The sequence below is a fragment of the Thamnophis sirtalis genome, unplaced genomic scaffold (genome assembly GCF_051295495.1).
Source record: "Thamnophis sirtalis isolate CommonGarterSnake01/CBP01778 unplaced genomic scaffold, rThaSir2_p1.2 scaffold_3, whole genome shotgun sequence".
NCBI classification, from domain to species: domain Eukaryota; kingdom Metazoa; phylum Chordata; class Lepidosauria; order Squamata; family Natricidae; genus Thamnophis; species Thamnophis sirtalis.
The window spans coordinates 69,604,523-69,618,366 of record NW_028261383.1 but is presented as its reverse complement, the minus strand read 5'-3'; the positions used below and the strand labels follow the sequence as shown (position 1 = coordinate 69,618,366).

General features: G+C 35.8%; 1 protein-coding gene across 1 annotated transcript in view; it reads left to right on the top strand.

Moving 5' to 3' along the window:
* Positions 1–13,844, top strand: part of FBLN2 (fibulin 2) — a 132,539-nt gene that overhangs the window by 71,379 nt on the left and 47,316 nt on the right. The window contains exons 4-5 of the mRNA XM_087709084.1: positions 4,752–4,863; positions 7,483–7,612. Of these exons, the coding sequence (XP_087565210.1) occupies positions 4,752–4,863; positions 7,483–7,612 (242 nt within the window). The remainder of the gene's footprint in view (positions 1–4,751; positions 4,864–7,482; positions 7,613–13,844) is intronic.

Here is a 13,844-nt window from a genome sequence, read left to right as displayed (position 1 = left end):
CTGTTTAGTATCCTCAGAACCACAATGCAGAAACAGTAAGTTGGGCAGTGATTCAAATCTCCTGAGAAATGACTGCATGTGCTTATTTACCTCTTTTGTTCACTTTCCATTAATGTTTGAATATGAATGGATTTCTAATCTTTCTGTCATTGCTGTTGCTAATATTTTGGTTGCTGGAGAGTAGCAGTAGCTGCATTAATATCAGACTAGACAAGGTAACAAATTATGTTCCACATGAATCAAAATGTTCACTAATGGGCTAAAATGAGAAAGCAGAAAATATTTTCAGTAAAACCATATTGATAAAAAATCTTCATGGCAGGATAAACTTTCAAAATTACTTCCATGGATTGCTGCATAGGTTTATAAGCAATACAAAGAATGGTGCATCAAAAAGCAGAAAGTATATCTAAACCCCAGGGCTACTTAGAATGAACAATGACTTAAATATAAACTAGAAGTTTGATATTCCTGGTCAGAATGAATGCCATTGTTAGTGGCATGAAAACTAAGCACAATGACAATGTTCCACAAACCTAAGGGTTTTACTTCCTACATTGTTTTCTCATCCCATTTTAAAACCATTCAGAAGTTGTTTCCTTAGGCAACGGGTTAAAAAGGGAACTGAGGTCACATGATCCTACTAGCTGGCCCCATTTTATCTGGAATCAATTTAGCACTATTTGTGAATGGAGCTCTGTAAGCCGAAATCTTTATTGAGAAGCCAATGGTGATGCAGTTTCTGTTCCAAAGTAAGTCCTAAAGGAATGGAAAAGAATCATTTGTCATGTATGGCCTCTCAGTCAAGTACTTAAATAGGAAACCACCAAAAATACCATGACTTTAGCTTGATTGGGAAAGTGTTTAAAACATCCCCAAAGATAGCAGTAGGAGATATCAAGCAAATAATGTGGATATGTTCTTGAAATCACCAGGAATTGAGTTATATTTGAAAAATATTTTTTAAACCTGTGGATAGAAGAGAGGTTTCAAAATTGAAGTACTTTTGAGTATCTGCAGAGTCTTCCTTCTCTTCCATTCAAGCTTAGCAGTGAAAACCATTGTTAATGAAAATGTAAACTAAATATCTAATTTAGCTGACCTCTGTCCCAGATAATTCAAAGTATTCAAAGTGTTCATCACTATAGTCCAAGAGAATATTAAATGTTCATTTGTTTTAGGAAGAAGGTCAATCAGATAATACAGCCTGATGCTTATTCTATTCTGTGCATGAGATAAGGAGATACATCTATTTGTCCCATTTGAGCACTCCAGATTTTTAATTTAAAAATCTAAGCATAGATGAATTATTTATTGAACACAGATTAATTTAAAAGATCCTATTACTCGAAGCAGAAAAAAGATCTGAAAGATTGGTTCCAAGAAGAAGCAATGTATGGAAGCATGAATTTTGAAGGATATAGCACAAGAAATTTACAAAAAGAGAGAAAAAATTGTGAAAAGGAAATTGGTATATAAATACTTATATGTGTAATTGAGGCAACATAAGCAAAGTTCCAACCAAGGTATTTGTCTTTTTGCTTCATGTTAATCTTGAATTTGGTACCCAGGATCCTATATGTTGCAAAATGTAGTGACAACCCCCACTAACTTTATACTCAAGAGTGACTCTGGATCCCACATACATTCTAGAACTTTGCCTTCAAAAATTAACCAAGGATGAATAACCGCAGATCTTTCTTTGGAAATATGCCCACCTGCCTAAAGAACAAATCTTGCAGGATTCTATGGAGCATGTAGGACTGGGAGATGGCGCTAGAATAACTGTAACTAGGGTAACACATTTTTGTTCTGTGTGCATTGTGTTTGACTTCAAAATGCAAATAAAAAAATCCAGTGTGGGAACAAAAATAATATGGTGATCAGGATGATTTAAAGATCTTTGGTTGCCTTTCCATGGCCTCACATCAAGTAATATCTCCCATCACAATATTCCATTTCAGAGATAGTTTAGAGTAGAATATTTTCATAACAATAAATTAGACAAGTTAATATAAGCACTATGCATTCTCCCTGATTCTGCTTTCTATTTTTTCCCAAATTCTTCCTTAATTCCTGAACCAATTAAAATGTTTTCACTTTTTTTCAGAAAAGATACCTCCTATCACAATATTCAATTTTAGAGTAGACCTTTCCATTTTATTTATAAGTATGTGCAGAAGGATCTTCATCTGGATCATCGCTCTTATTCAGAGAAGGAGAAATTTGATCTCTTCTTCATTATCTCTTATTTTTCATTAGGTGCACTTGTCAGATTCAGAACATATGTTTTTTCTATTGTCTTTCTAGGTTTTTCTTTGAAGTAGAAATTAAAATTGTAGGCATTTTTTAAAATGCAATTATTTTGATGAAATCTAGCACTAGGAGCAAATTTATCAGTGACCATATGGCTACGTTTTCTAAACCTAGGTATCCTACGGTTTCAGACATTAATGCTATAGAATACTTAGAATGACTTCGGCGTTCTTCTGCAACAAAATGTATGTGAATTAATGTTTATCAACAATAATGTTATTCTATTTGGTGATGCTAATTAGCCTTTCATTAATACCTCATTTATATTTAGTGCATGTGCTTACTGTATCTTGGCTCACCTTGGATGTTAAGATGGCATTTATATCTGTTTTACTGATAGATTGAACTCTTGAGTGGCTCATTAGCTTCGTGAATTTCTTCAACTGAACAGCTAATTTAGTATGCCTCAAATTATGGACCATAAACTACTCAGTATAAATCCTATTAACCTTCTGTATTGAACATAGAAAGTCTGAGGATCAGCAAAGTTCAGACTTTATCAAATTAGAGAACTTCATCACCCCAAGAGAATTTCCTGTTCAATATTTGACAGTGATGCCTTATGTAATATTTCTGGACAATGAATTAAAAAAAAGACAAATCATTCTTAAATAGTTGGACAATACGGGGTCAGTATAATATATTTTTATTTATATCAATAGGTAAAACAGCTTAATTCAACTAGGTTTTATTTGTAAAATGACCTAGAAAGCTTCACAAATATGCTTTAAAAATTTGTGAAACTTTCTAGGTCATTTTGCAAATAAAACCATTCTTGAGAAAGAAATATCACTGTTCTTCGGTCATATAGATTGATTCTTTTTTTGGGGGGGAGTCAGCTTTTAAAAAGGTTGCTTTTAAAAAGTTTTGAATCTGAAATGCTTCCTGTGCTACCATTGACAGCACTGTCTGCTGTGGCATAACTTCTTTTCTTGTGTGTTGTCAGAAACCTGCTTTTCCAAGCACTATTAGAAAAACACTATTGGAAGTCTATGTAGATGGAAATGAATATGCAGTCTTGTTTTAGAGAGGACAAGGAATGGCATGTGTACTGTAAAAATGAGTTGACTAAAATGTCAAAGGCTTTATTAGATTTCAATTCTCAATTTCATCCTATTTTACAAGGCAGTTTCATAAAATATTTCTTTCTCCAATTTTATCCTCACTGTCTCAATCCTCTGAGTCAGGTTGGGCTGAAAGACTAAGTTATAAGCCCAAAAACATCTGGTGAGTTTCTATACCTGAGTATGAACTTAAAATGGTTCTCTCCAGTCTTAGTCTAATACCTTAGCTATTACATACTGTGTATATCATGTACTACATCTAAATGGAGTCTGAAACAAAATACAGAATGTATGGACGGCTTTCAGCTATTCATCCTTTTTCCAGGATATAATATTTCATCTCCCCTCTGTGCATTTTTGTTCTCTCCCTTGTTCAGCAGTCAGCCAATATTCTGAGGTCACTGAACACAGTTCTCACTATGTTCATTTGGAATCTCTTTCCATATAAAAAATTGTTTTTGAAATATTGATGTTTTTGTGAGCTTCCTGATCTCTATTTCTTCTGAGTCGATGGTACCATTTTAGAACAGGAGAATGATGCTGTGTCTATTTAGAAATAAGTCATTTTCAATAGGATTTGTTCTCTAGAATTTGTGCAATGATTGACGCCTAAATTATAATCAAATTTTTAAAGTCTACTGACGTATATATCATTGGAAATCTGCACTAGCCATCTCTAGAGTTCATCATTTGAGGAGCAATCAGAGATGGGTTCCTCCTGGATTGGGTGAACTGGTAGTAGTGGCAGTGGGAGGCTCCTCCCGGATGCTTCTGCACATTCCATGCTTGGAAGCGCACCCGAACTGGTAGTAAAAAAATTAGCAACTGACCACTGGATTCAATCTAATTATTGAGAAGCTTTCATAACTAACAGGCACTGTGCTCACACATAAGAGAATGATATCAGTGGACTTGAAAATCGTAAATTTTTAAAGATTCCAAAATAGTTTTAAGTTTGGAGAGGGAACAGAAGTCCAAGTTTCCAATCTGAATTCAAAGTGTTAATATAGACCCTCAATAATTTGAGAGAGTTCCACTCACCCAAGTATTAAGATCAACTAAGAAGTTCTTTCGAAGAGGTTCTTCCATTGTTGAGAGAGGTACATTATGAAGAATTACAGGCTAGGTAAGAAACATATATGCATAAAAAAACAAATGTTGATTGAGCATGTTCAGGGTTCTTGGAATTCCGATTGTTTACAGAAGGATTATTACATCTAGAAAATCTAGGATGGAGGAAGGGGAATGGAAAAGAATGGCCAGAATCCTTTACAGTGGTACCCCAAACAATCATACTTTGTAACAGGTGTTATCAATCTGCTCTGATGTCGCAAACATATTTCATGTAACTATATACCTGTTATTTTTCAGATTCAACAAAAGATTTAATTGAAACTTGCTGTGCTGCTGGACAACAATGGGCTATTGATAACAATGAATGCATGGAAATTCCAATAAGTGGAACAAGTGGTGATATTTGCAGGTAGGTAAAATAATTTTTTTTAAAAAAAAACTAAGCACAAAAATTTGAGTTTACAAATATCCTGTACATTATAATATAATCAACTTGCTATTCTTTATGTCAGGTCGATACTAGGTGGCACTACTGTCAGATCTATTACTTAGATGATGATGATGATGATGATGATGGTGATGATGATGATGATGATTATTATTATTATTATTGTTATTATTAAGCTTTTCAGATATTTTATAATGATATTTGGGTGTAACATTGCATATATACTTAAATGTTCCACTCTAAACATTCTCAAATCTGTTCACAACTATTATCATAACTCTGGAAGAGGATTGTGCATTGTCAGACCTCCACGAATAATGTTTTTTTTTGCAATATAACTGTTGGCATCTTATCCTTTACAAAATACTAGCTGTCATGTGAAGGCACAGGATTGTTTTGTGCAAATTTTAAAAAGGTGTCCCTGAAATGGAGAGAGTTTGTGCTCCCTCAAGCTCTCAATTATAATGCCTTCTAATTATATTTGTTTTAATATTTTAATTTTATGATTATTTTTATTTTAAGCTGCCTAGAGTCACTTTATGGTGGGATGGATTGCTATAGGAATATGATAAGTAAGGAAATAAGGAAAGTGCCACAGATTCTCTGTACTTTGCTGGTACTCCCTCAACGTGGTGTCCTTATGCAAAACTCAAGTCTAAATAACTGAACATAGTGGCCCCCACCAACACTGACAGGTCAAGCTGTTGTATATGCAGTAAACAAAATGCAAGTCCCACTCTGTTTGGCACTGAAGAAGTCTGGTATAATAATTACTGCAAGCAAACAACCAAGCTCAGAGAGCACCCAAGAGTCTCCTGTTGTATATTCCGTCAACATTCCTATGCCTGTTTGCAGATTAAGAGTTCAGTTCTTTCATATCTGCCTGCCTGCCTGCCTGCCTGCCTGCCTGCCTGCCTGCCTGCCTGCCTGCCTGCCTGCCTGCCTGCCTGCTTGCATTTCATATAAAGATATATGAAGGAACAGAACTCTTGATCTAAAACAGTAGAGGTATTTGAGTAAAGAAAAAGAAATCTAATTATTCTAGCTGTGAAGGACAAAAAATAGTCTAGCACAATGGGAAATTAAATTGTTGAAGTTCACATTTAAAATGCTCCCCTAGTAAAGAGGTGTAGTATTTTACTGGATCTTTATTTTCATTCCATACGCCAGTGTCAAGCTGAACGCCTGCTCCTAAAATTCTATTAATTTCAAAGCATCTCACTGTAACATAATTTCCAAAACATAGCTAGTCTTTATATTGTGGCTTTGCAATTTATCACGTGTCTTGTGATAAAAACATGGCATTCGGTACTGTGACAGAATGGAGAGAATAAATACCATCTGCCATTCTGTCATGTGATCTTCCAACCATACAAACGATTTGTGATAATGGGGAGGTAAGAAAAGAGCTTGGGGCACACACATAAACAGTTGCAGAGGTTAAGAATCTGGCAGGGAGTTAGTTGTGTTGAGCTTTGAAGGGAAGAAGAAATAAAATGACTCGTGAATAAAGATGCCATTTGGCAGTCTTGGGCTGCTGATCAAACACAGATTCCAAGATGATTTTGGCATACAAATTGCTATGCAGGGAGGAGAATGACAGGACATGGGAACTATCTAGTTGGCTCAGATTTCCAGACAGAAAAATTCAATTCACCCTAAAGAAGATCGTGGTTGTTGTAGCCATAGGAGATGTCTAGTAGTCAGGCTCTAGACATTTGATTGCCCTAGACAAAATCACTTTATGTTTTGGCTCATCTTCCAATTTTATTAGAAATTTTAAAAAGGCACTTCCTTATTTCTTTTTTTTTCTTTGAGTGTTTTTTTTTTGTTTGTTTTATACTTCTGATTTTCAGTCCCAGATATATATTTTTCTTGGACATTTATTTACACAGCAAATTATTTTAATTACATCAGCATCTATTGTTGTCATTGTTGTTTGTCATTATATTGATTCCTCTGTCAAGAATTCTGAACAAGTTGGGGCATGATTTTCAAACCTCACAAACATCTGCCAGGCCATCTCACTTCCTTTACATGGATGATTTTGCAGCTGTGTGAGAAAACACTATCTAAATGGAGTCCTTGAATGTATCATTTTTCCCTGCACTTTTTTATGTCTACGAACTTTATCATAAAATGTAAATGGTACATGTTTGGATTATAGCTTAAGGAGATATAAGGAGTTATATCATCAAAACTTTTGTTGAGGTTTGATTTTTTCTCCATTTTTAGTGCTAACCACTGGCATTTTTATGCCTAAAGGAAGACATAAATTTGATTGTACTGACTCATATATAACACCTTCCTGCACCATTTAGGTATAAATTTCTGTGGTTGTGCTCCCTTCTATTTATTCAGAGAAGCCTAACCACCTGCTAGGTAGTTTATGTTAAGCAAAATGATATAAATAGAAACTGCCAGTTGTATGATTTGGTATAAATATTCATTTAAATTTGAGATAACATATTTTAAACCTATACTGCTTGTATCCTATGCGTTCCATCTTCACTGTATAAGAGTATTTGCCAGCAGCAGCCTGTGTTGTGAAAGCAATATATATTTTTTAATTTGTTGCAGAATTGCCCAAAAGCAGTGCTGTGTCTCGTATTTGAAGGAAAATAGCTGCATTGCTGGCATGATTGCTGCCAGGGAAGGTGATTTATGTGGATCCGATGAAAGCGATACCTGTGGAGGATCATTTTATAAGGCAAGATATTCTGCTGAAATCTTTGTGGCATCCTTGCTAATACAAACCAGCTTATACTTGCACCGTTTTAAACCTTAAAAAAATAATAATCCTGAATTTTACTCAATTGCAGAGCATTATGGGTAGGAGATAATTCTTAAAAGTTACTTAGCTAAGCAGTTTGGCTGTTTGCCTCCATTTCAGAGCTTAGGCCAGATGTACAATTTATCTAGCTGATAAGACTTTCATTAGTGCTTTGCTTAAGCAGTCTGTCTTCACTATTATAGTTAACAGCATGACAGGATTTTTTTTTAAAAAAAAACCGATCACATTATAGATAAATTGTCGAGTTCCATGTGTGGTTAGATATATATTTTGGCTTAAAGGTAAACTGAGCAATTAAACTAATTTAAACTTTAAAAATATTTTATCTGATTATATTATTCTTTGTAAAGGTAGTGTCTGGCAAAACCTGCGATACAGTTAGTTTCTTCAACTCAAGGTCTGACACCTTATGTATGAAATCTTTTCTTCCAGATGCTAACTATATTTAAGATTTCAAAATTAATATTGAGCACAGAATAATTTTGATTGATTACAGTTGGTGTCGACTCTTAGTGACCATATACCCTGTTTCCACCAAAATAAGACCTAGCATGCTTTTTACACATGTGGCTAATATAAGCCCTACTCTTGAAATAAGCCCTACTTAATTGCCTATTCAGCCACCCATCTACCCATTCTGTCTGGTTGCTCGTAATGCCACCGACATGTGGTGAAGTGAGGAAGAGATGGAGCTGCCCCACGCACCCCACACTGATTTACCTCAGGGCCCACACAGCCAGGTCATCCACGCTCCGACAACTGCCTTGTGGTTGCAGCAGTGGAGTGTCACTCAGCTCCTGTTCCATTGGGGCTATGAGCAGGCAGAAGTGGGCTGGCGGTCACACAGTGTTGGGTTGCCAGAGCTGCCACTATGAGCCAAGACAGGTGTCAGGGAATGGGTGGCCTGGTTTGTGGGGGGGGGGGGCTGAGATAAACTGGTGCAGGATGCATGGGGAAGCTCCACCCCTTGCCTCATGGCAGCAGCACTGACAAATAGTGTGGCCTCCTGCTCCAGGACAAGCAAGCATAAGAAGTTGGCCTCCTGTACATGGGAGAAAAAATAAGACATTCTCCTCAAATATGTCCAAGTGCTTATTTCAGCACCCAAAAGAAAATAAGACTGGGTCTTATTTTCAGGGAAACACAAGTAGATTTTTCCCTCCATCAAGACCTGTCCCTGGTCCCTAATACCTTGCAATCCACCTGGCTGCTGGTTATCCTCTTTTTTCTTTCCTTTCACCTTTCTCAATGTTAGAACCTTTTTGGGAGAGCTAGGGCTTTGCATAATGTGTCCAAACTAGGATATTTTGATTCTGACAGTATATTTATTCATTCACAAGGATATTTTGCATAGCCCAGTGTTGGTGAATTTATCTCTCTTATCAGCTCTTTGGTTTACTGAGAACTTCTGGGAAATAAAGTACCAGAAAGGATACCTAAAGTGCTAGTGAAGAAAGATGAGAAAATATTCTGATTAAACACATGTTACACTCATATACGATGATCAGAGAAGTGAATCACTTTTACTTTTCCTCTCTTATTGTGTCATAGGGCCATTGTCTAATAGCCTTGCTTAATAACCAACTCTCTATTAAGACATAATTAAGACCAATGCTGATATAGTTATTCAGATTTGCCAGAATCTCAGTGCTGACTATGTCAAGACTTAGGTGTGGATAGTGTGACTCTCCTGAACCTTTAATATAGCTCAATGGCTTTTGATACTATCAACTGTAGTACTTTATTGGGCAGCCTTATCAAGCAGCTACTGGAAGCCCTGTTTTGCAATGGTTCTATTTCCTCCTCACTGGGCAGTCTCAAGCAGTTGTGGTGGGGGAAGAGAGGTCATCATCTCTGGTGGCCCAGTGGTTAGAATGAAGTATTGCAGGCTGACTCTGTTGACTGCCACCAGTTTGAGTCTTACTGGCTCAAGGTTAACTCAGCCTTCCGAGGTCAGTAAAATGAGGATCCAGATTGTTGAGGTCAATATGTTGATGCTGTAAACCACTTAGAGACGGCTGTGAAGTACTGTGAAGCGGTATATAAAATCTATACGCTATTGCTATCCTGGTGGCTTCTACATCAGAGGGCCCTCAGAAGGGTCAGTCCTGTCTCTACTATTGTTTAACATCTCTATGAAGTCTGTGAGTGAGATTTTCCATCTTCATCGCCACAAGATACACTGATGCTGTATCCCAGTGTCCTGCGGTTGTCAGAATCTAGATAGGACAGAAAAGGTTGACAGAATCCTGATACGTGGGGCTCCTTTCATGGCCTTGCCAAGAAGCTGGAATGAATGGCAGGAACTCACTTTGCCACAGAGCAGCACTGTGGGCTTCCTAACCTCCAACCTGATGTCCTAACCATGTCAGCCACCTCACTCCCATTTCCACTGGTGAATTGACCTTATGAAATGGTATCTCCGAAGATTTCTCTCTTGTGCCACTGCAGAATATGTTTTTAAATTTTCCTGCGCAAATTCAGTTTTAAATTGTTGTGCCAGCATATTTGGGGAAGAGAAATATATGTACCAATATTTTGTCCCTATGGTACTTATTCTTGTTTCATGTACTGTTTTATTCTTTTAGTATCTTTGCAACCTATGCAAGAATATTTTTAATTGGGTAATTTTTTAAAAGTAACATTTCCAATTATTTTCAAAATTGTTTTTAGTTGCTGAATTAGTATTTTGTATAGCAACCAAATCATAACTTGCGGTGTGATATAGATACATGAAACAATTTTCCTTTTTGAGAAAAATAATTCCATTTTTTTCACATATATGATACTGATTCAATAAAGATATAAATAAAATATGGCCATAGTATAAAATAAATAAACATTTTTGTTATAAATTGATCTTACACTTGTTGCTATCTTATTTATAACACTATTAAATCAATACTTCTTATGAAGAAAACAGTAAGTGAAAAATAAAATGAAATGCCAAGGATTTATGTAATTCCTTTAATTAGTTCTACATAGTAAACCTGTACTACACACAGACAAAACTCAGCAAAGAAGCTTCATGTAGAAATGTGATTCCTTGTCCTCCATCTTCAGCAAGGTATTTATTGTGTATAGGGATATGTGCCAGTTATGGAGAGTCAGGCAAATTCTCATTCAGCCATAAAGTTGACTGTAAATTTAATCTTGTTTTCATAATTGTTAAGTTAAAATGGTATAAGGAGAAAATCTCCATTCATTCTGAACTTTCTGGAGGAAGGATAACATATAAAGTATTACAGGAATAAATAATTTGATTCTCTGGTATAATTTAAGGCAACGTTTTGTACATGTTCTGGTATTAGAAGTTGTTTTGTTCTGTAGTCAGCATGCAATGGATTTATATAATGCTCCCCATAGCAACAGTAATAAACCATAGTATACTGTATCATGAATGGACATAATAAGCTGTAATGTAATTTCAGCCAAAAACATATGTTCTGGGTTAGCATGGTTTCTTTTGTCTTCTATATGTAAAAGGGTGGGAGGGAGAATTGTCAGTATGTTTTCCACTCTAAATGAAAGGAACTTAAAGTCAATTCTATAAAGAGCCCTGCTGCTGATTTATTTCTTCTCTAAGGGTGTACTAGAAGGACCTCTGAAACCTCTCAACTCAGCACATGTCATGTCAAAATCATAAGTGTATTCATGGGCAATACAATGGACAGTCCTGCAAATATTTTGTAACAAAAACTATTTTTCCTTAAATTTCTACATTCTAAAGCCTTATGGAATAATTTACAGCGATGTGCAATAGAATGGAACTTCAATGAAAACAGTATAATCAAAACCCTCCATATAGAGGTAATGGCAATATTGCACAGATAATATCTGAAAAAGAAGAAGACTAAGTTTGAGTTTAGCTCTTTGGCAAGGCTGAGTTATCTTGGTCGGAGTATGGAAATGTTTATCACTTGTGTTGAGTATCTTGAATGATGTTTTTTGAATTCCCAGTAATCTAGAACTCTGTTTTTTTCCTGGGTATCCAAGCACTAGCTAGGTTTGACAATGCTTTGTTTTTCTTAGTCAAGGTCAATTAGGAAGACAGAGAGAGGTATGCATTTTGATGCCAGGAAAAAAAAAACACATGAAAACCTCTGTTTAAATATTCAGGGAATTTCTGTATAATTAGTTGGTTTGAAATTTTAGGCAGTAAAATATTTAATTGATTATTACTGTGGCCCTCTAAACAAAACAACCATATTGTCATGGTTCCAAGTAATAGATCCATTGCAAGCAAGAACTCTGATGCAGGTAGATTCCTCAAAGAATAGCTTTATTGGAAATATCAAATTGGCACATATTTGGTGAAAACCAACTCTAGGAGGCCCCTTGGTTTTCACCTAATTAAAAGTAAAAGTTTTTTCCCTCAATTCAAACACTCACAAACATGGCCCAATAAAGGCAACATCTGCAGGTCTGGTGACATCACTCCACCTTCTTCTGGCCAGGTGTTAGAATGTCCTTGGTTCCCAGGACACAGTATTTTATTTTGACTACACAACCCCAGATATCTCTAATATTCCCTCCCTATCCCTCGCTCCAGTATGGCAACACTGAAGCTCCAAAATGGCTTCAGCCGGGTCATTTTCAGTGTTGACACATATTACACTCATTATAAAGAAGAGTATAAACAATATACGGTAGGCACTAAAACTATTTTTTTAGTTTACTTTTCAAATGAACAAATAGACACTATTTTTTTAAAAAGACAACAGAACAAAACTTTTAGGACAGGTTCTTTGAAAAAATCAGCAGATTGACCCAATGAAGTTCTCCTAGAACAAAGTCATGAAGTAAATCTTACATGACCTTTGGAATACTGGTAAGGTTTAGTGCACAAACTACATGGTTTCAAAACATTATTTCTTAAGGATGTCCTTATAAGAAGAATTGGGGCCAAATAGTTTCTGGATCAATACCAATGTTACTTTTTTAAAAGAGTAGTTAAATTGAGACGTATTACAACCTGTTGTGTGTGGTTTCTTAACTTAATTCAGTTGCAGACATGGTGAGAAATGCAGCAGAATATGCTCAAGGTTGAGAATCTGATTTAAATATTTATTATGCCCTTTTCTTATTAACCATGTAACCAGTAAAGCCATTAAGGGAGGGAGCTATGGGAATAAAAAAACTGAACTGAAACAGCGTGGAAGAAGAATATCTGAAGAATTCAGGTTAAATGGCTTTTTAAAAAGAGTCTTTTAAGTTTGCCTGGGGTGTATATGTAATATCTTCTTTTAAAGATTTTATTTTATTGAATATGTGAAAGATGGTTTTGGAATAAGTTGGTACACTTTTGCTCTTTTGCATTTTTTTGGGGGGGGGGAGAAATAAATGTCTATCCCCCGCCCACTCCAATCTTTATATCATAGATTAGGAAATAGCTTCTATTAGTCTTTGTTTGTGGTGATGGTTTGGAGATTACAGCATTCCTCCTATTTGCTGTAGCTTGATTTAACAATTTGCAAATAGAATTATAAATTGAATATCTTGGGGGTAAATATAATTACCTGCTGAGATACATTAACTTTCTCAGCAAGAGGTAACAGGTCTATTAAAGGCAAGTTGCAAATTATTACATTAACAATAAAGTAACTATGAATGACCTCAAGGACAGATGCAGCTGTGGAGGATCAGACCACCAGAAACGTTTACCTAGGGAAGCCCACAGATTGGACATGAACAGAATAATTCAGGTATCTCTGTACAATTTTCTTGGCTGCAGAATGGAAACCGTTTGTTAATGCCTTATTATGAGATGGCTTTGACTTCACAGTCTAGCCTAAAGCCCAGTATTATCTTGTGATCTTCTGCCCAAGTATTAACCAACCCTTTTACCTTAGAGGCCCAGAGGACATCAACTGAGGCTGCTGAGATGTAGCTCTTTAAAAATCAGTGATATACTGTACTTGAATCTTCAAATTCTTTTTTCCCCCTCTACTTGGTATCAGTGGCAAAATTAATGAGATGTAGTAAAAGATATAATGGAAAATTCATCTCATGTTTTATACCAGGGATCATATGTGATTACTTTTTTCATTTTCTATGGTTTGTTTAGTCGCTGGGATTTCTTTCCTCAAGCAATACTTTTGATTGCCTTATAAACAGTGACCTTTTGCTACAGAACTTCTGCCTCTTC